The sequence below is a fragment of the Grammomys surdaster genome, unplaced genomic scaffold, assembly GCF_004785775.1.
Source record: "Grammomys surdaster isolate TR1022 unplaced genomic scaffold, NIH_TR_1.0 97, whole genome shotgun sequence".
NCBI classification, from domain to species: domain Eukaryota; kingdom Metazoa; phylum Chordata; class Mammalia; order Rodentia; family Muridae; genus Grammomys; species Grammomys surdaster.
The window spans coordinates 20068829-20091980 of record NW_021604576.1 but is presented as its reverse complement, the minus strand read 5'-3'; the positions used below and the strand labels follow the sequence as shown (position 1 = coordinate 20091980).

General features: G+C 38.9%; 1 protein-coding gene across 1 annotated transcript; it reads left to right on the top strand.

The window, feature by feature from the left end:
• Nucleotides 1-564: 564 nt before the first annotated feature.
• Nucleotides 565-22753, top strand: Slc35a1 (solute carrier family 35 member A1). The gene is made up of 8 exons (XM_028780937.1): nucleotides 565-754; nucleotides 4487-4664; nucleotides 11959-12118; nucleotides 12443-12595; nucleotides 15734-15800; nucleotides 17889-18065; nucleotides 18489-18623; nucleotides 21786-22753. The coding sequence occupies exons 1-8, from the start codon at nucleotides 739-741 to the stop codon at nucleotides 21908-21910; spliced, it is 1011 nt and encodes a 336-aa protein (XP_028636770.1). The 5' UTR covers nucleotides 565-738; the 3' UTR covers nucleotides 21911-22753.
• The last annotated feature ends 399 nt before the right edge of the window (nucleotides 22754-23152 follow it).

The window sequence follows — 23152 nt, the reverse complement described above, 5'->3', positions numbered from 1 at the left end:
AATACCTATCTTTTGCTGCGTGGTTGACAGTGTCTCACTAAGTGGCCCAAACTGCCCCTGATTGCAGATTTTCTCTGAGTCTCTCAAATATTAGAATTACGTGCGTGTGCCACTAACCCCACATCAATATAGATATTTTGGACACGAGCCATTTCAATCCAGGATTATTTTCTAATAACATCGTCTAGTCACAGTAACCATTATAGTGGTTGAAGTGCCTGTTAATACAATCTAATATTTCTGAGGTCTTTTTGTTACCCGAAGATCGTGTAGTTACCAAGCCAGGCTAGACAGTGACAGTAAGGATGATGAAGACAGACACAAAACTTCAAGCAGTATATAATATATACTAAACTTATCCAAGAGATAACCATGGAAGGCCATGATAAAATTGAAAATTACAAAAGTTCGAGTTCTCTGTGCCTCTTTAACGGTTTTCACCCAAACGAATAACCAAGAACATTTCAAAAGTCTTCCTGTGGCCTTTTTCTCTTGGAATGGTCAGCAATCCCCAGAAAGACAGGCTCGGCCACCTTGACTCCGCCCCCTCAGCCGACCGGAAGCTGCGGTTTTCTGAGCCCCCGTAGGACAGAGTTTCCCAGACTTTGTGACACCGCACGCCGCGCGGCTTCCGCCGTAGCCCCCGCTTCTTCCTCGCGCTTCTGGTGCAGCGGGCTCTCTAGGCCGGCGCGTCTCTATGGCCGCAGGTGCGTCAGTTCCGCAGACTCCCTCGGCACCATGGCTCCGGCGAGAGGTGAGGCCGGGCTGCGGGCGGTCGCTAGGGAACAGCGGGCCGGGTTTGCGGGCTGGCTATGGGGGCTGCGCCCTCCCTGCGGGGAGCGGCTGCGGGCTGCATCAGCACATCGGTGCAGTGAGCCGCCCGGCACCGGCCAGGTCTCTACCTTTAGCGAGGCTGTGGTTTGGAGCACTGGGTTTGAGGGGGCGCGCGCTGCTCCTTCCGATGGCGAGCCCACTCGCCCGTGCTGTGGTGGCTACCCCTTTCAAGTTTTACGTAAGCCGGACCCAAGGCTGAGGTTTTATTCTGTAGCACTGTGGCTAGGACAGGCCAAAAGGCTGTGGCAATTTTTTATTTATTTATTTTTAAACCAGGGATCAACACTACATGGTCTCATTCTATAGCCTACGTTGGTTTAAAACTCGGGAAGATCTTCCTGCCTCAGTTTTCCAAGCACTGGGATTAGTGGTCTGTGTCCTCATGTCCAGCGACGACATCGCTATATTTTTTTTCACCATTTCCCCAATGAACACTGGCTTTAAGTCTAAATAAATGTTGGACAAACATTTAAAGAATATCTTTTTTTGCGTGGATGTGAAATTATTTATCTTTGGGTGGGGGGAGTTGGCATTTAACATTAGGCGCCATATAAGTTTTGTGTGGTGGTGGATTATCCCATTTCGGATAAGTCCTATAGCATCCAGGAAGGGGGTAATAGGAAAAGTAGGGCGATTGACAAATGAACACTTAAAAGATGCAGCAGGTAAATCAGTACCTAAAGGGTTGTTACAGTTTACAGATTTAGACATCTTGCTAGTACATACTTTGTTACATTTGGGTGTGTTGCACTTTTTATCCTAATAGAATACAATTTCTATACCTCTTTAGAGACGTCTTAAAGATTATTTACTTGCTACTTCCTGAAATGTCCAAGCTTTCAGGTACGACAATAATAATCCCTATAAAATGTAACTGGAAAACAAAAGTGTAACTCCAGACTGACTCTTTTAGGGGATATTTCCCACCCAGAAATAAATGCCGTGGTAGGTAACAGGTTCTCCGCCAGGGGCATGCTGGATGATTAGTGGGCCAGGTTTCTCGTTAATGGCTTGGTATGATTTGAATTGTTAGGAAAGTTTAAAATAGTTTCATATCATGAATTTTTATATTACCCTGAAGACGTTGAAATTCCTAATAAATTTCATACCAGAAAATGAGGAATTGTAGAAGAAATGTTTTGCTCTAATAGTAAACTGAAATGTGAGTGAAAGTCCTGGTTACAAGGATTGTTTTTTTTTTTTTTTTTGGTTTTTCGAGACAGGGTTTCTCTGTATAGCCCGGGCTGTCCTGGAACTCACTCTGTAGACCAGGCTGGCCTCGAACTCAGAAATCCGCCTGCCTCTGCCTCCCGAGTGCTGGGATTAAAGGCGTGCGCCACCACCGCCCGGCACAAGGATTGGTTTTAAACGTTGAACTATGCTTCCAAAGTGGTATTACATACCAAAGTTCTGTATGTTTTATAGTATCTAAACTTACACTTTTCCACTTTGATTAGTAATTATTTTCAAGAATTACATTTGTAGACTTTTCATTATTATGGGTGTTTTAAAAAAACGATAATGGCTTATACATATCGAACTGTATGAGTTTGAGGCCAGCTTGTTCTACATAGCAAGTTCCAGGCCAGCCAGAGCTACATAGATCCTGTTTTAAGGAAAGAAAAAAAAAATATGTTTTATGGAGTTAAACATCTTCAGTATTTAAAGTATCTTGCTTTTGTGAACCAGAAACCAATAACATAGCAAAAAAAAAAAAAGTGATTTGAATTTTCACTTCTTAGTTATGAGAATATTGAGAATTTCAGGTCATGGATGGGCAGTCTTTCTGTAGAGAGCTGTTAGTTTCCACCGTAGCTGCTGAACCCTACAACTGTAGGTGGGATAATTTAGGCAGATGAGCATAGCTATCTCCTAATAGCACTTTATTTACGGACACCAAAATTTTAACTTATTATTATTTCCATGTATAGTGTTTCCATGTATTATTGTTTCCATGTATAAGAAATGTTTCTATTTCTTGAGATGGAACTTAAACATTTTTCCAAGCATTCATTTGAAAGTGTAAAGCCATTCTGAACAATCATAAAATTATGGATGGCGTAGTTTGCTTTCTCTTGTACTGACTGACTAAATGTTATTGCTCCATGTTTTTGGAGTCGTAAACTCTTTTATAAGAAAGAACAATGGAAGTATTATAGCACTTCCCTCACTGCCCTTTATTGATCTGGCTTACTGGACCTTTTAGGAAGGAAAGATAAATAGTTATATGACGTATACTTCTTCTGTACTACTTCTTTGCTTTAATTTTAAGAATTTACCTACAGCTTACAAATTATGCTTTAATTCACCAAGGAGGTCATATTTATATGAAGATACTGCTTCCTAAGGTTCTTGTATAATCATATTTTGAAGTATCTGTTTGAAACACCTATTTTATTTATGTATGATGAGGTATAATTACCTATGATTAGGCTTCCAAAAGAGTGAAAAAAAGCATGTCTAGCACATAAGACATCAGTTAAAAGCTAGCATCCTGGAGTCACTTGGCATCCATAGGATTCTTAAGCTGTGATTGGCACAGTAGGACCCAACTTAGTAACTCTGCTTATTTATGTATAACCCATGGTCGAAGAACAGTGTTCACAGTGGGGACACTTGCTACTAATTTGATGACAAAACACTAACTTTGAACACCAAGTAGATCAATTGTAACTCCATTCTCAGATCTCAGTGACAAAGATTAGATTCAGTTATAATTAGTAAGAAAACAATTGTGGGAATTGGTTTTCTCATATAAATCTTACATGATACTCTAAATTTTGTCATGGAAAGAAAGCAGAAATAGTTCGAGCCTTGAGTGTTGGCAGTCTCAGAGCAGGAAGCAAGAAGAGGGAAACAAGACTCCCCAGTAATTGTAAATTTACCAAAGGTGTTGGACTGACTTTGGCCCCTGAGAGGTGACTTCTGTATCCTGCATTTCAAATTTTATAGAGGTTTTTCTAAGTACTCTGTGTTAACCAGTTCACTTTCAAACAATTCAGTAAAGCAAGAGGTTTGATGTGATTTATTCTTTAATTTAATTCTATGTTAAATGTTACATATGTACGTGTGTGTGTGTGTGTGTGTGTGTGTTTGGTTGAGACAGGGTCGTAGGATATGGCCCAAGTCTAATTATAAAGTTGCATCTTTATGGATTAGATTGTTGTAGAGCAGTACTTTTCTGTTGTCAGAGAGTTGGAGGCCCATGAATGCTGGGATTGCATTCATCTACCTCTGCAGTTATCTTCAGTTGCATTTTTGTCACTCAGGTATCCTTTTGTTTTCATTCTGTTATCTTCAAGAGCATATTTAGAGGCTAGTTGAGGAGCACAGCTATCTGTGCCTTATACATAGGTATAAGGAGTGGCCCTCTTCTACCTGGAAAGTGTGTCCTTTCTGATTGAGGGTAGAGCTAGTGTGTTAGGAATGTAGGTGAGGTGAGGAAGGAAGGCAGGAACAGCCTAGCCAAACAGATACCAGATCAACCTAGTTGGTCATTGGAATGACAGATGTGGCCAGACAGGTCTCAAGTCCCTTTTCTAAGTCTTGAGATTTAGAATGTATTACAGTTGCTTTGATACTTTCTTTTCACAGGTTTGTAATCATAGTTATATATAGCAGTAAATAATATTTTGTTGCACATATTTTCCAGAAAATGTCAGCTTATTCTTCAAGCTCTACTGCTTGACAGTGATGACTCTGGTGGCTGCAGCTTATACCGTAGCTTTAAGATACACAAGGACAACAGCTGAAGACCTCTACTTCTCAACCACCGCCGTTTGTATCACAGAAGTTATAAAGTTACTGATAAGTGTTGGACTGTTAGCTAAGTAAGTAAAACTACGTCTAGAAAGTTAAATTCTTTTTTCTTCCAGCTAAAGTATTGAAAATTCAAGTCACATCTTTATGTATTAGATTGTTCTGGAGCAGTACTTTACTACTAGGGATGGTTTTTGCCCCTCAGAAGGTACAGTTTTGGTTGTCACAATAGGCATGGACTGGCATCTGGTGGATGCCAGAGGCCAAGAATTCTAGCTATCATATAGTGCCTACAACAGCCCTTGAAAACACAGGAGTGTCTAGCCCCAGTGTTGATAATGTTGAAACTGAAGAATTCTCTTTTAATATAGAGGTTGGCAAATGATTTATAGCCCAAATGCAGTTTGTTCTCTGTGGGTTTTTTTTTTTTCTGTAAAAAGAACTAACTATATTGTTCATGAAACCTAAAATACGTGCTATTTGACCCTTACAGGAGAAAGATTTAAAGGGATAGAATGATAGTCATGAATATTTTATGGGTGTTTCCGTGTTAAGTGCCAGGTACTGTGCCAGGTGCTTTGTAGTAATTTCATTTATTTTTTAAACACTTTGACATAGTATGTTTTATCAGTGCAGCATATGAAGTGTCTCAAGATTATTCTCCTGACATGTGACAGCAGTGTGCTTTGAGTTAGCGACACCATAGGAGAATCAGGTTAGCTGAAGGTGCAGTAAACGGGAGGATAACAACAAGGATTCCAAACAGGACAGAGCCAGTTTAGGTGAGGATCTAACTATTTAAACCACTGGGACAGGTGAGAGTTCATGTAACTGCCATGTATACAGGTGAGAGTTCATATAAGTGTCATGCATACCAGTGAGAGTTCATGTAAGTGTCATGCATACCAGTGAGAGTAGGAAACAGTAAGTAATGGCTTTTAGGCAGAAGCAGGCAAATTACATTTAAATATTCCTGAACTCATCTGATGAATCTTTGTTCAGCAGTTTCCAGGTGGTGGATGTACAGGGATGAAATTGATGTGAACCCTGGATTTTTGAAACAGATTTAGTGGGAGAGACAGAATAAATAAAACCATAAGACAAATGATTTCCAAAGTTCATGTGAAGAAGGATACACTAGCAGTGGTCTAGGGAGGAAGAAAAGAACAGAAAAAAAGAACTTGAGGTGTATTGTTAGAAGGGTTTGAAATATTTGAATTTCAAATTTATCTTACGGGTAGAGGCACTCATGTACAAATGTAGTAAAATCTTAAGCCATTCATGGAATAAAGTTTATTTTTCCGGAAATTTGTTTTTTATTATGTTATTCTTCATGTGGATGATACCAGCTGGGAGTTCTTACTACACCTTTACAAGGCAGCATTTCATTGACAAAAGTCAGTGTTTAAAATTCCAGAACAATCTCCATATAGCAGTCTATATAATCTTACAACTGAACTTCCTCTTGGAAAAATATAGGGTTTACCACCTTAAAGGGACAGAGACATTTTAACTCAGGAATTCTAACACAGATGACTTTATATTTATTATCATTTTGTCTTATCCAGGCTGGCTTTGAACTTTCTGTAGCTCACAGTTCTCTTGCCTCGGGCTTCTGCTCAGGCATCTGCTGCCATGTATCAGAACTCAAATTATAGCTTTGTAAGTGTCATACATTTTAGAAACCAGTATTTAAGGATTAACAAGCATTTGTTATAACTTAGCAAGTCTGTCTTGTTTTCTGCAACTTACCTACATACACCCTATATATAAATCAAAATCATTTTAAAATAAAAAAAAATTTAGGTTTAGTAGTACAAATTCTGAAAAAATATTAAAAATTTCCAGATATTCTCAGTGCTGCCATTTCTTTGTATGAAAACCAGTAATTTTTTTTTTTTTGTTTTTTTTTTGTTTGTTTGTTTGTTTTTTTCGAGACAGGGTTTCTCTGTGTAGCCCTGGTTGCCCTGGAACTCACTCTGTAGACCAGGCTAGCCTCGAACTCTCGAACTCAGAAATCCGCCTGCCTCTGCTTCCCAAGTGCTGGGATTAAAGGCGTGTGCCACCACTGCCCGGCAGTAATTTTTTTAAAAAAGTGGTTGGTTAGATGGTCCACTGTGTAAAGATGCTTGCTGCTAAGCCTGACAACATCTCTGGGACCCATAGGAGAGGAAGAGAACTGATGCTCCTCTCGATGTGCCTTCACACACACACACTAAATAGATAGATAGATAGATAAATAAATAAGTAAATAAATGTAAAAATACGTTTTTAAAAAATTGGACAAAGGTAACCAGGATGTTACTTCAGTACTTACAAAACATGGTTTGGGCTAGGCATGGTGGCGCACAGTCTTTTATTCCCAGCACTTGGAAGACAGAAGTGAGTAGGTCTCTGTGGGTTCCAGGCTAGCTTGGTCTTTATCTAGAGTTCCAGGCTAGCTTGGTCTATATCTAGAGTTCTAGGATAGGTAGGGCTACATAATAAGACTCTTCCTCAAAACAAACAAACAAACAAACAAACAAACAAACAAACAAACAAACGTAATAACAAAAAAGAAAAGCACAAAATCCAAAACCAAAACAACAACAAAAAGCACAAACTCCCAAACCAAACCATGGGATATAGGAGAATGGGCCTGGAGAGATGTACCACTTGTTAAATGTTCTTTTCCGAGGACCCAAGTTCAGTTCCCAGCACCCATGTTGGGAACTGACCCAGCCTTCTGTTATTCCAGCAGCTGATCTGTACTTTATGCCTTCTTCTGGCATCTGTGGGCACACACACAGGGGGCATTCACACACATACACTGTGGTGGGTAAAAATCAGAAAACATTTGTTCCTTGGAAGCTTTCTGAGATCATTTCTCAAACGAAACCAAAGCTGATTCACATTTTGAATTTATTTATGTTTAAAAATTTGTTGCCACAATATTAAAATAATTTTTCAGATGTAAAAAAGAAATTATTTTTCTTGGTGTTCAAAGTAGTATTTTATCTTTGGAGATCATTATTGAAATGTTTGGAACTGCTATTTAAAGGGGAAAAAGAATGAAGGAATAGCGTAATCCTTTTTGTCTGCTCCTGATGAGGTACTGCAGAATGGATCAGTACATAACCTCATTTTATGTGTTTCAGTTTTAAAACTATTTAATGCTATAGTTTAGATCCTCAGTGTTCACTAAAGGCTAATGCTTTAGTCTATTAAAGGCCTCATCCCCAGCCTTGTTCTAGTAACCGTGGGACTCTGGTCTTCTTCTCTTTCTTGCTTCTTGGCCACAAGGTGAACAGTTGTGGGGTACTGTGTTCCTAATGTAATGAGCTGCCTAGCCCAGAGCAGTGGGGCTAAATGAAACCTCCAAACTTTGATCCAAAATAAACCCTCACTTTCTAAAGCTGATTTTGTTACAGTAAGGAGAAGCTAACACATTTATTAAATCTTACTGACTAATTGACATTGAACTCATGGCTTACGAGGACCCTTGCGTGAATGAAGCTTATTTACTAGTTGCATTTTCTTCATATTGCATATAGCCTTCAGACTTAGAACAATAGGTTCTTTTGACTTTAGCACTGTATTTGGGGGCCATTTTGAACAGGATCATCACCAACAATCAGCACTAGAATGTGAAAAATGTAGCACTAAGCAGACAGACTAACTAAACAGATTATAGCCTACAAGTGGTTTACTTCATACTGTTCTTGTCTTGACATGAATATATAGTTGTTTTTTTTCAAAAAGGATCCCTTGTTCTTTTGTAAGCCTCCCCTCTCCCCATATTTAGAAACAGAAATGTAGATATTATTACAATACTGCTGCTGCACTAGCCTTTCTAAGCCAGTGGTTCTCAACCTGTGGATTGAGACCCCTTTGGGAATCAAAGACCCTTTCACAGGGATCGAATGTCAGATATCCTGTATATCAGATATTTACATTATGATTCATAACAGTAGAAAAATTACAGTTACAAGCTAGCAGTCAAAAAAATTTACGGTTTGGGGTCACCACAACATAAGGAACTGTATCAAAGGGTCCCAGTATTAGGAAGGTTGAGAATCAGTTGTTGAGCTAGGCTCTTTGAGCAGACAGAGCTAGGAAGTATATCCCGGTGCAGACATACACACTTGTGTATGCCCGTTTCTCACGGTACCTACGGTGACGTCAGCACCACCAGCTTTCACATCTCTCCAGTACTTAGTGTTGATGAGCTTAGCTTCTGATATCCTCAGGATGTTTACTAATTTGGTTAGTTTTGAAATAGGTAATAGATAAAGATTTCTGGACTGAAACGTTAGGTGGAGTTTGAAGAATCTTGTGGAAGAGGGAGTAGGAAGGATTGAAGGAGCCAGAAAGGTTAAGGACATCACAAGAAACCATGCAGAATCAACTAACCTGGGTCCATGGGAGTTCAGAGACTGAACTGCCAACCCGAGAACATATGTGAAATGGACCTAGGCCTTCTGCACATATGGAACAGTTGTGCAGCTGGGTCTTCGTGTGGGACTCCTAAAGCAGGGACTGTCTCTGACTCTGTTGCCTGCCTTAGATCCCTTTCCTCTAACTGGGCTGCCTTGTTTAGCCTCACAGGAAGATGAGCCTAGTTCTACTGCAACTTGATAGGCTAAGGAGGGTTAGTATCCCCCTGGGAGGCTTCCCATTCTCTGAGGAGAAAGGGATGGGGTTGGGGGGGGTGGGAAGAGGGGAGGTGAGAGGGAGGGACTGGGAGGAGAAGAGGGAGGGGAGGCTGTGATTAGGATATAAAGTAAATAAATACACTAATTAATGAAGAAAATTTTCTGGGCTGTCCTGATGCTTCCTCAGGTGGCAAAGGTGCTTGTTGCCAAGTCTGATGACCCAGATTTGATCCTTGGGCCCATGTGGTGGAGGGACGAACTGACTCACACATGAGCACTGTAGCATGCAGAAACATGCACACACCCGAGGAAATAACTGTGATAATACTTAAGGAAGTTTCTAATTGCAAACTCACTGGTGTCCAGTAATCTGTTTGTAGTTCTTTTGCTTTAATGATGTAATGAATAATGTATGCTAGGAGTTCTTTTTTCTTTGGAAATAGAATTTCCTTATACATTTGAAGTAATGATTTCTGTTTTACTTAATTTAGGATTCCTCCATTCTTACTGATTTTAATCATAGATTTCCACTTTGCTTGGAATATGAAATTATACTTATTTCAAGCAGAAATTAGAACTTCAAGAAGAAAATGAGAGATGTGAGGAAGAGTGTGTGGATAGATTCTTTGACAACGCTTATATGACCTAATTAGTTAATTTTAGTTATGTGCATGAAACTGCTAGGCACTGAGTATGGAATACACTAACTATTGTGTTCCACTTAAATTTCTATTTTCACACATAAATTCTTCATACCAGAACACAGAAATCTCTCTCCAATGCATGATATATGCCCATCATTATTCACAGACATGGTTTCTTTCCAGTTTTCTCCTACTATATAACAGAAGACACAGAGTAAGCTCCCATGGTTACTGACTAGGCCAAGTTCACCTGATATGGCTGTGAGGAATGAAGCCAGGCTGGCTGGAGAGGCCACAGCAAAACTTAAGCTGTGGCAATTTAATATACCTTTATCAGAAATAGAATATAGTGGCAATAGCCAGGATCAATACAGTTGTAGTTGCCAAGATAAAATGATGTTTGCAAACTTTATAGAGTACACAAAATTAATGTCTGAGACATTTGTCCTCTCAAGCTTCAATTCAGGTTACAGTCTCAGCAGGGAAGTCACCCTGGCAGTAGCTAGAGGCAGCTGGTCACATTGTGTCTACACTCAGCAGAGAACAGTGAATACAGGCTTGCTGGTGCTTGTTTCATTTTCTTTACTCTTAGCACATCTGAGAATCCCCTTGTGAAGGGATGGTAATACCTACAGTAGGTAGGTCTTCTCGACTTAATTAACACAATTGAGATTCTCCACAGATAAGCCCACAGGTCAGCTTAACCCAGAAAATCTCCCATTGAGACTCCCTTCCCAGGTGATACTACATTGTGTCAAACTGACAGTTAAAGCTAACCATCAGGCTTAAATTTGATTCCTCAGTAGTTTGTTTTTGTTTTTGTTTTTTTAATTTTACAGAGGAGAAAATAATTGAAATATTTTTCTTTATACTCTGGTTAAGATGGTATAAGATATAAGTTGTACTATATACTTGATATAATGGGCCAAACTTTGTTGCCATTCCCAGAACTTAGGCAATCTGTCCTGCAGCATTTAAATATAAAAATATTTGCAGGTGTTGGTTCTAATAGTAATAAACACCACAGGCTCACTGTAAACATGAGTATGGCCCTTTTAGGGCACTCTCAGTTGCATTTAGGACCATTTTGATAAAGCATGTTTTGAGGAATATTGATGCTTATTTTAAAGTACATTTTTATTTTTATATTTAGGAAGCAAATGGGTGATTTTTGGTAGAAGTATAAGACAGATTAACTAGTCTTGTTTGGGCAGGGATGGCGTGGGGTGGGGTGGATGGGCTTTAAGACCATGTATAACCAGTAGGCTTTTTTTTTTGTACATTACAGATCTAGTTTACTTTTTATTGAGGTTAATCAGTTATTTAGATTTATTAGAGAATTATACAGATTTGACATATTTTGAGAGTATGTTTATATAAAGATTTATTACCCATGTAATCAGCACTGAGTAAATCTATAAGTAAGAATCATTTGCTTTCAAATCCGAGTTGTACAACCACTATAGCCTTCTCTCATTTGCATTAAATGTATAATTTGAAGGACAATTTAAAGATATGGTATGCTCCCTGATCTGTCACAAAGATCCTGAGGTACACTAAACAAAGCAGAGTCCCAGTGGCAGAGGGTTAGTCTTTGTAGGTAATAGTTTGTCAGCAGATCTGGCTCCTGAGATTCTTCACTTAATGGACTCAAAAATTCTTGGAACTCTGACCAGAAGCTTTTGGTGACAATCCTACTTAATTGTTATTTTTTTTTCTAAGTAGAAGTTTGTTTTTTAAAAATGGGAATAAATTCTAGGTGTATTTCTATTAAGAAATCTAAAACTAGTTGGGCATAATTCTTAAGGGTACACTCTAAATTACATCAGAAAGTTAACTGTGTGAGAAGGAATCTCATTATCAAAGTACAACAGACATGATGCTGCATGCCTATGACCTCAGCACATGGGAGGTGAAGATGGGAGGATCTTAGAGTAAGACCCTGCCTCAAAAACAAAAGGTTTCTGATGGAGCTCAGTGGGTCCTTGCTTAGCATGCACACGACTGGCTTCAGTACCTAGCATGGGTCAGGAAAGGCTGCTTGGTTTTCCCTCACCATTCCTTCATCTCCCCTTTTGTTCTGGCAGAGAAACTGGCAGTCTAGGTAGATTTAAAGCCTCTTTAAGTGAGAACGTCTTGGGGAGTCCCAAGGAGCTGGTGAAGTTAAGTGTGCCCTCGCTGGTGTACGCTGTGCAGAACAACATGGCTTTCCTAGCTCTCAGTAACCTGGATGCAGCAGTGTACCAGGTAAGCCGAGTTAGATGCAAAAACTGCTTTGTGAGACATGGTAATGCATGCCTGTAGTCCCAGCCTTCTATATCTCTGTGAGTTCAATGACACTCACAGCTACACATGGATAGCTACACAGTGAGACCTTGTCTCAAAAGAAAAAATACAAGAACTAAAAACCTGGGATTTGAGGTCATTGAATTTTCTTAAATGGAGAAAGATTTTTTAAATTAACCTTTTACTACATTCACAAGTATTTTCTTAATTCTGTTACTGATATGAGGCCTACTTCTGTAAAGGACTAACATTAGATGAATTTCCTATCTGCTGCTTTGTTTGTAGGTGACCTATCAACTGAAGATTCCCTGCACTGCTTTATGTACTGTCTTAATGTTAAATCGAACACTCAGCAAATTACAGTGGATTTCAGTTTTCATGCTATGTGGTGGGGTCACACTCGTACAGTGGAAACCAGCCCAAGCTACAAAAGTTGTGGTAAGAGACAAAATCATATACCACAGGTAAAATAGGACACTTCTCTCGAGTCACGCTGATGACGTAGTGTGTAATACTACTTTTGATTTAAAATGTGCTTTGCTTTATAGTTGGGCTCTCCCCCTTAGCATTACATAGTTACTGAGGATCGTAATGTGGTGGTTTAAATGAGATGCCTCCCAGAGACCATGCACTGGGTCAGCTGTTGAAGGCTTAGGAGATGTGGCCTTGCTGGAGGCATTGTGCTATTGGGAGCAGGCTTTGAGGTTTTAAGAGCCAGGCACCATCCCCAGTTCAGTTCTCTGCAGTGTTTAGTGCTTCTGCTCAAGATATGAGCTCTCAGCTGTTCTGCTGCCTTCCCCACTGTGATAGTTATGAACTCTTATCCTTTTCAAACTGCTGAAGCCTAAAGGAAACCCACTCTTCTATTAGTTGCCTGGGTCATGATGGTTTATCCCAGTAATCGAAAAGTAGCTAGTATGATTGGCTTTCTGTTTCAAAGAGGAAAGTGCTAAAATACATTAATGACAAAAGATACCCTTCAGTATATACCTCTTGTTTTTTTGTTTTTGTTTTTTATGGATAGCAAAATTGTATTAGTAGCTTTTCTATTGCTGTGATAAAACACCATGACCAAGGCAACTTATGGAAGCATTTATTCAGACTCACAGTGCAGAGGCTTCGAGTCCATGATGTGGAGTGTGGGCAATAGTTGTAGGCAGTGTGGCTGGAGAAGCTCTGACACATTTCCCAAGTCTACCCAAGTATTGCCACCACCAGAGGACTAAGCATTCAAACATCTGAGTCTATGGAGGATTTTCATTTAAACCACCACAGAAGTTAAGTCCAATCAGCTGAGGTAACTTGTCCAAAGATAGTTAATAGGAAACCTGTGACTAAAACTGCAGGCTTCTCATGATGTCATGGGAATTTCTAGATGTTTTAAGCCATCTTTTGGAAATGTTGGGTAAGGCTTTCTCCGTCCAGTATCCACTATTCCTTCAGCCTACAGTCCCTGGCAGTATGCCCACTGTCAGTGATGGGGAGGAAAGCAGAGGAGTGTTCTGACGCGGATAGGAAAACAGTATGAAGGTAGCCCTTTATGTAAAGGTTTCAATGCTGACTCGTAAGGTACTTAACCGAATTTTTTTTTTTTTGAGTGCTATAATCCTCATTGTTCTTCATGTCATAACAATAAAAGTACTAATTTCATAGGATGGACTTGTGAGTGTTTGAGGGTAAGGTCACATCTCTATTCTTCAGGTGTCCTCTCTCCCCAGTTAAACTCATTCATTTCTGTGGTCTGGTTTCTAGGGAGAGACTTCCCAAGCCCTGGCTTAGCACTGCCCAGTATTTTGCTTCCAGATGTATTATTCCGTTGTTGTTCCATAGTATGCCTTAAAACTCGATTCTGTTTCCAAATTCTGCCTGGTTCATACTGGACATAGCTTGGTATTGCTCCTTTGTTTCTAATACTAGAAACTCAGCATAAGATCCATGTTTGGTTATATTCAATTGACACGATGTAGCAACTTGTTTGAACTTCTAGCATAGCTGGTCTATACTAAATGAGTATTTGCATTTAAACTCATCTTGCTGGATGAAAATGGTGTCTTTTGTGGGATACCTCCCAGGTGGATAGGAGTTTTTGCATCCATTTATTCCTTGCCACCTTGTAACAATGGGTAAGAATTACATTAAAACTATTTTACTTACAAAGTTAGAGCTCAGACTCTTAGTCCTGGCTTTCCAAATTTCAGTTTCTTTCTATTTTTGTTGTTATATTGAGATTAAAGGCTGTAACTTGAGCTATAGTCAAGAATCAGGAAACACAGAGGATCATCAAAACCCTTAAGAGTCTGAAGAGTGAAATGTTCTCAGTTTCAACAATGATCTGAATTAAGTAACTGATTTGTCTCCTGTTAGCTTTGCCAAGGTATTCTGCTCTTCATTGTGAAAGAAGACTCCTTCTTTTGGATCTTTCCCTCTGTCTCTGCCTCTAACACCTTGTGTATTTGTAAAGCTGGCTCACCATTCATTCTGTGTTAAGAGTTTTTTTTTTTTTTTTTATGGTATTGCAGGAAGTAAAAGGCCTTTGGAATCCAGTTTTGTTTTGTTGTTCTTTTTTTTTTTCTGACTACATTTTTTTTTTTTTTTTTTAATGAAGGAGAGTAAAACAAACTGGTCTAGGAGCTTAAACTTTGGAATGGTTATTGTTAGGCCCTTGATTCCCCTCCCAGTTCTTATGCATTGCCAGCTGTTAAATTTTCTGGAGTGGAGAGTCTGTGGGCTATACCGTCTATAGACCTCTCTTTTAGTTAACTTTTATGTATTTCTTGCTTACTAAAACATTTGGTTTTAAGTTTTTATGGGTCAAGTATCTGAGGGTATCTTAACTAGAGGGTTCTAGTTTGAGCTAGCTAATGCTGTAGTCAGCTGTAGGCTTAACTAAGCTGGAGGATCTGTTTCTATGGTGTCTGATGGTTTGGCCCAGTTGTTTATTTAGCTAAGATGGGATTTTTAGAATCAGATTATTTGAATTCAGATGACCTATCCTAAATATGGATTGCTACCTTCTGGTTGCAACCCAGATAAAAGGGAAAAAGGAAACTTTGATTTTGCCTGCTTGCCTTCACTCCTACCGGCAAGCTCACCTATCCTGTTGCTGCCAGGATTTCAGCACCAGATTAAAACTGCTGAGTCATCCAGTGTCATGGACTGAGCAACTACTGGATTCTTGGCCTCTCCAGTCCAGACTGATGCTTTGGTTCAGGGGAGAAGCAGAGATTAAAATTAACAAGTAGGTCAACTATGTAAAACTCTGTGTTCAAGAAATGCTTTCAACTTAAATGCTTTGGTTAATTTGAAAATTGGTCTTTTCAAATTGTTTGCTCTTTTGTCCTTCTTATATAATAGTTATATCTGATATGGAATATACTTTTAGTAGAATAATGTGGGCTTTTTGTTATTGTTGTTAAGACAAGGTCTTAATATACCTACCCCTGCCTGAGTGCTGGGACTAGAGGTGTGGATCACCAGGCCGGGCAACATGTATATATTTATAGTCATCTCTTTGGCTTATGGGATTAATTCAGTTTGCAGTTACTAAAAGTAACATTTAAAAACTTACAATTGCAGGTAGCACAGAATCCATTATTAGGCTTTGGCGCTATAGCTATTGCTGTATTGTGCTCTGGATTTGCAGGTAAGTTATAAAAAGCACTGTTTTATCATGTTCCTTTTTTTAAAAAAAAGATTGAACTATAAAAACTGGATCTCATTTCCTTGGTTTATCCTAACCATTTTTATTTTTTGTTTGTTTTTTAGGTTTTTTTTTTTCTTTTTTCTTTTTCAAGACAGGGTTTCTCTGTGTAGCCCTGGCTGACCTAGAACTCACTCTGTAGACCAGGCTGGCTTGAACTCACAGAGAACCTCCTGTCTCTGTCTCCTGAGCGCTGAGATTAAAGGTCTGCGCTACAGCACCCAGATGCTTATCCTAACACTTTTATTCCCATTAAGGTTTTAACCTCTTTCTTATTTTTTGTGTTCTCCCCCACCCCCCCAGTAAACATGTGACTTGATGACTTGATTTAACTCAGTTCAGAACTGCAGTTATTTAAAAATACACTTCTGTCATTCCTGACCATCTTGGCTTAGGCAAGAACTAAAAGCTAATGGACTCTGACTTTGAAGGACACTGACCTTCAGGAAGTTCACCACAAGTACTTCCCAGTTCCCCAAAGTGTCACTGTTTCCAAGCTTGTCTCTGCTGCTGTGGGTCATTACTCAAAGTGTCTTTTGCCTATAACTTCAAGTTCTTCCTTTGCTTCAGCAGACTAGGAGCTATGGAATAGAGAGAGGAAGTGGGTGAAGTGTACCTTAGCAAGCATAGTATCAAAGAAGAGCAGACAAAACCATCAAGAAATCTCTTTAGAAATACACTTAATTAACCATAGTACAGGGATAAACTTTTATTCTTAAAAATCAACAGATTAGAAACAAAAATTTTAATTACTGAGAAAATATTCTTTTGATTTTCAGAAATACTTTTTTGAGCAGTTAATTGCTTATATCCAATATTCTGTTTAGTTCAGTCTCCGTTTACAACTGAGGAAACAGAAGGTGGCTTAATAGTTCTCCTGTACTTAAGTAACAGATCACAGATTAGTTACACACTGTTTCCAGACATAAAGTCTAAGTTGGAATTATAGTATGTATTTTATATTTGTTCCTATTGTCCGGCTCTTTCCAATATAGTTTCATTAATATCAATCTTACTTTTGTCAGGTATGACAGCAGGGCCTGAGAGGTATAGATAGACAGATTCAAAGCCAGCCTGGTCTATATAGTGAGTTCTGGGCCAGCCAGGGGCACATAGTGAGATCATGTCTCAAAATAAAGATTAATATAGAATTCTTGCTTTTAATTATACTTTTAGTTGGTAAATAACAGTTCCCACATCTCTAGCTGATAAAATATCTTTTAAACAAAATCTCCAGTGCCCCTGTTTAACATGTCTTCATCCAGATTTAAAACTTGAAATAGTGGTATGTGACTTTTTAAAGGGGGGAAAGAAAGGTTTTTACTCCTTTTTCTCTGAGAAAAAACAATTTATGCCCTACCCCCCAGCCCCAGGAAAAAATACATATACACAGAGATGTGATGTTGTCTATAGACATGCTTCAACAGACAACAGCTTTACTCAGAAAGTAGTATTTAATTTTATTTTGGTTATATCATTGAATAGACACTGTCTGAGTGATTATATAGTTTCTTTGTTCACAGTAAGACACCTTCATTCCTACATACTTTAAAGGGGTATGAGTAGGTTAATTCACTCTTAATCTAAATAAAGGTTGGTCACAGCCAACCTTTTATGAACATTAAGGAATAGAGGGATTTGGTAAAGGGAAAAAACTGTTCTTGATTGTTTAACAACCTTTTGTCAAATGTAGCTTATGAAATTTCCTCTTAATTATTAATCTATATGCTTTCTAAAAGCAAATTGGTAATGTTCCATATATCATGTCATAAACTATATAATAAATGTGTATTTAACTAATATTAAGAATAGTCCCCACTGGGCGGTGGTGGTGCATGCCTTTAATCCCAGCACTTGGGAGGCAGAGGCAGGCGGATTTCTGAGTTCGAGGCCAGCCTGGTCTACAGAGTGAGTTCCAGGACAGCCAGGGCTATACAGAGAAAATAGTCCCCAAATAATGCACTGGGGCATGTTCTAAACAGAAAACTATTAGTTCATTTAATATTTCCATGTCTGTTTCTTTTCTTGCAGGAGTTTACTTTGAAAAAGTTTTAAAGAGTTCAGACACTTCCCTTTGGGTGAGAAACATTCAGATGTATCTGTCAGGGATCGCTGTGACATTAGCTGGTGCCTACTTGTCAGATGGAGCTGAAATTAAAGAAAAAGGATTCTTCTATGGCTACACATATTATGTCTGGTTTGTCATCTGTAAGTATCCAGAAGTAAAAGGTCTCAGTGGATTGTTTTGGTTTTTATTTTAATTATTTAAATTAGATATCTGACCTAAGCATTTTGGAATTATTCCTCTGATACCTGAATACCAGCTTGGAATATGTAACTTTGTTTTTATTGACATGCTTTCCAAAAGAAATTTTACATTCACAAAAATCTAATCAGTGTATTAGTAGTAAGTGTATGTAATCTAGTGGTGGTGTCCAGTCTTTTCAGCATCTGAGAAACAGTGTTGTGTACTCAGCTTTAGTACAACGTCTCAGATGTCTGGTTCTGAAGGGAGCTTTTCCTTACCCTAGGTAAATGAGTGCATCATCTCTGGGAATGAAAACGATCTCAACACTATAGAATTCTTTAATTATTTTAATGTTAAGATGTTATTATTTTCTGTGCCCCAAGTCCTTGCTAGTGTGGGAGGCCTCTACACTTCTGTTGTGGTGAAGTACACAGACAACATCATGAAAGGCTTCTCTGCGGCCGCAGCCATTGTTCTTTCTACCATTGCTTCAGTCATACTGTTTGGATTACAGATAAGTATGTTGCTGTTTGTATTAAGTTGTTAGCATGGAAAAACCTCTCACTTCATGGTCTCTTTCAAGTTTTATTAAAAGTAATCCTAATTTTGTTACACTGTCTTCTATAGTTTGAAAGTGATTAAACAGCACTCTGGTGTCCTAGGCTTAAGTCTGCAGGTGCTGGTTCTAGGCGATGTTGAGAGGGCCATTATTGTTATTTAACAGTTAAGGACAATTTCCCTTAAGTACTAAGATACAGGGATGCCCTAGGTGAGTCAGGCTGTACATTTGGTCTCCTGTAACTATGGCTTCTGCATCTGTGGATACACTCACAATTAGAAAATATTAGGTAGAAACTCTATGTCTGAATATGAGTATATATTCCTTAGGTATATAAATATATAGTAGGTACATTATAGTAGATAATGTCTTGTAGGGGAAGGTATGCATGTGTAGGTTATATGCAATGCTGTACTGTTTTTATATATGAGACATGGAAATTTTAGTGTCAGAGGGGAGTGCTAGAACCAACCCTATGGATCCTCGGGGAGCACTGTGGTGTGATTAAGTACGCAGGGAAAGAATTCTTTTCAGTAGTAGTGTTAACATTTGTAGGCCTATTTTGAAGCTTCCTTTCATTTCTGCTTTTGTAAAAGTATCCTTTATTCACCTGATATAACTGTTGTCTCTGAGGCTTACTGCCTCCATCTGCTAACCTAGACCTAGTCTTGGAAGTTTCTAGCTTCTGTACAATATTTTCTAGGCCTAGAATGTTCTCAGCCTCTGAGACTTACTGCTGAATAACTCACCCTTCCTAGCTCTTTCTGAACTCCAGCTATCTGGTCAGCTCAGTTGTTCTGGCTCAAAACTCCTCCCTCTCCAAGCTGACTGATTCAATTTGGATTCTCTCTCGGCCTTTGACTTTTTGCTCTGCTTGGCCTCAAACTAACTCCGGCAATCTGTTCTAATCTTCTGGCTCCTTCTCATTCTCTCTTCACCGGTGTTTATCCTTTTTTCTTCAGTCTGCCTCTGTAAAACTCTCCTGGTAAAACTGCCTGCCCCTCACCTCTGCTCCGTCGTGCTCCCACTTAAGTAGCCTCCCTTGCTCTGTCGTCTCTGGAGAGTTAGGCATATCCTAGTCTATTAAATCTGATTCATCTGGCAACACATTTTAACTTATGGCTTTCTGTTCTGGATTTAGGTGTGCATTAGTTGACGGTGATATTGTGGCACATTGCTATGCTAACCTTAGTGTTTTTCCCTAGCTGTCATATATATCTAGCTTTCCAATTACTTAGGAGCAATAATGTTATAGTGTTTCAAGTTGGTTTTAAGCTATGTAGTAGTCATTTTCTTTATCGGCCAATTATTACACTATAAACTACTAAGGAAAATCTGTTAAATGTTTGCATTATATAAAAGGAAAAAACTTTCCTGTATTACATTTCATTTTGGAATTGACTCATAACTACAAGCATTATTAGTATTGCAAAAAACCGTTTTATAGCCTGTTGTAATCATTAGCAGCAGTCCTGGGGAAACCATATAATAGTGTCTCACACTTGCTCTGTCAGATGTAAGTAATGTCACAGGTCTCCTGGGTTTGCCAGGTTTGCTTAGAACAGTCTCTAGCAAATGACAAGGAAGTTGTACAAGTCCAAGCACTTGGCATTTTAGATGTTCTTTGCACCTGATTTGGGTAAACTTTTAACTGTAGTTCTAACACATCCTTATATTTAACATAGCCTTGTATCTTTGCTCCTGAGAAAAACTTGGGAACAATATAAATTATTTCTGTCTTAGCAGTCTTTCAGGTAACTGTTAAGGTGTTAAGATGTAAACTACCTCACAGTTTGAATTCAAAGCTGGTCCTTTTAAAATAGGTAGACTAAAACAGTGGCTTGATTCTGTTTCTTCACATGCCTTTTAGGGGGTGGGAGCTAGCTCACGTGGCTGTCTGGTCTCAGATTCACTTTGTAGCTGGTTACCTTGAAGTTCTGAACCACCTGCCTTGGCATTACAGGCATGGAGTACTATGCCTTGCTATCTACATGCCAGTTTTTAAAGTTATTAATACTGGGCCATTGTAAGATAGTTAATATACGTAGAATATAGTCTGGTTCTGAGTCAAATAGAGCTGTGGCATTAGGAGTCATTTACACACTGCTTACATGTTTAGTTCATAGGAGGGTTTTACTGTTATTTTTGATGTTGTTTCTTTTTGGTGTGTGGGTACATGTGGGTTAATGCTGGATGTCCTGGTCAGTCACCCACTTCTTTTCTAAGTAGGCCCACACTGATTTGGCTAGACTAGCTGTCTCTGTGCCCTGAAGATGTGTATCACTGTACCCATTGTATATGAGTGCTGGGGAGTCCTCAGGCTTGCGCAGCCGGCACTTTAGCCTTCACACATGTTTTGTGTATCCTAGTTTTCAGGAGTAACATGGAAGAGTCAAGTGTAGCAGGAAACATAATGATCACTTTATCACCTATCCAGAAATTCAGTGGTTTGAATCACTGGTTTTTGAAAGCTGATTTGTGTGACTGTCTTTTATACTAAGTTTTCTGGGATCATAGCTAAACCATCCTATATTGCATTTTATTTTTCTATTCATATATATTGATATTACATTTACCTATTTTCCTTTAATTATAAATCATATAGGGGAACTAATATATCCCTTTGTTGTATCAGTCCAAGACAGGCTTGATTATGTTTTTGCAAAGTATGTTACCATTCCCTTGATATTTATCTTTTTCCTTAAAATAGTCAACCTTTCATAAAACAGCAATCATGAAACATGGTAGTGCAAACTCACAGTGACAAAGATTTTAGGACTGGGGAGACGGCTCCTCAGGAAAGTGCTTGTGAGGCAGGCACGTGGCCCTTAGGATCTCTAGTACTTACACACAGATGCCAATGTGGTGGTACCTGCTTGCAGTGCTGGTACTGGGGAGATGGGAACTCAATCCCTGCTGTTTGCTGCTACCCAGTCTAACCTAATTGGTGGGCTCCAGGCTACCAAGAGATCCTGCTTAAAAAGAGATGGGTGGCATTCTTAAGGATGATACTCAGTGTTGTCTTTTGACTGTGTGTGTATATATATAAATATATATGCGTGCACATGAACCCTACACAAATTCACCACTTTTTATAGTTGTTTTCTTCTTCTCTTTTCAGCACTTTCATTTGCACTGGGAGCTCTTCTTGTATGTGTTTCCATATATCTCTATGGCTTGCCCAGACAAGATACTACATCCATTCAACAAGAAACAACTTCAAAAGAGAGAGTCATAGGTGTGTGATTTGAATCTCAAGAGATTCCTATAAGGACTAAACTGTTGACAATAAATTGGAGCCTTAAGTCAACCCCAGATGGTAGCATAAACAATGTCAACAAATTAACTGTGTGACATAAGAATCAAGAAGAAATGCTTAATGAAATGAAATGCTAAAATTAATTTGGGTGTTTTTGGTGTCAAGTTATATTATTTCAAAATGAAGGAGAGAGAGAGAGAGAGAGAGAGAGAGAGAGAGAGAGAGAGAGAGAGAGATTGATCGATTGATTTTGTATACAGCATGGAGGTGCCATGGTATCAGTGTGTGTGTGTGTGTGTCTGTGATATACACAGAGCACAGAGACAACAATGCAGGATCAGAGCATCAGGTGAAACTACAATATTCAAGCAACAAGGTTAAAGACAGTGTCTGAGGTTTAAGTGCCAAAGCCATTTCTGTACACACTGTTCTCTTGTCCAGGTACTGGGAGAGGAAGGTGAGCCTTCTTCTCCAGTTCATGGTTATACTTTGTCCCAGTAGCAGTAAAAGATCTAGCTTTTCTTATCAAAGTGAGGAGGGAGTAAGACAGTTCAGAACACACCTCACTGTGTAACTTATAAACCAGGATCTACTTCCTAGCTCAGACACTGACTTGTGGGTGATGACTGAGAACCCTAGTGATGTATTTGTGCCATTCACTGTCTGTTTCCTATTTCTTTGCTGTAAAAAAATTTTATAAGCCGCTTTTATACTTTCTTTTTTATAAAGTATGGTTACCTGTTGGACTCTCAATTTGTGACTTTCAGTGATTTTAAAATATTTCTATAATGTTAATGGGGAAATCCAGCAATAAACTTATTTATACCACTCTTGTGTAGTTGCTTTGTTTTATGGTCATGATCATTATGGTAATGTAGAAGCATTAACATGGCTTTTTTTTCTTTGTATGAAATTATATCAGATAAAGGTTTTATTTGTAAGTAAACTAAAATCTCATTCTTACAAGCCCTGAGCAAAAAAAATAGTTTTGGGGGGAAGAGTTACAGCATAGCAAGTCTTTTGTTTTGTTTTTTTTTGAGACAGGGTTTCTCTGTGTAGCCCTGGCTGTCCTGGAACTCACTTTGTAGACCAGGCTGGCCTCGAACTCAGAAATCCGCCTCTCAAGTGCTAGGATTAAAGGCCTGCACCACCACCGCCCGGCAACAAGTCTTTTCAAAGAGCTGTATTTTCAAGGCTTAGTCCCAGTATAATTTTACTCAATACTGAAA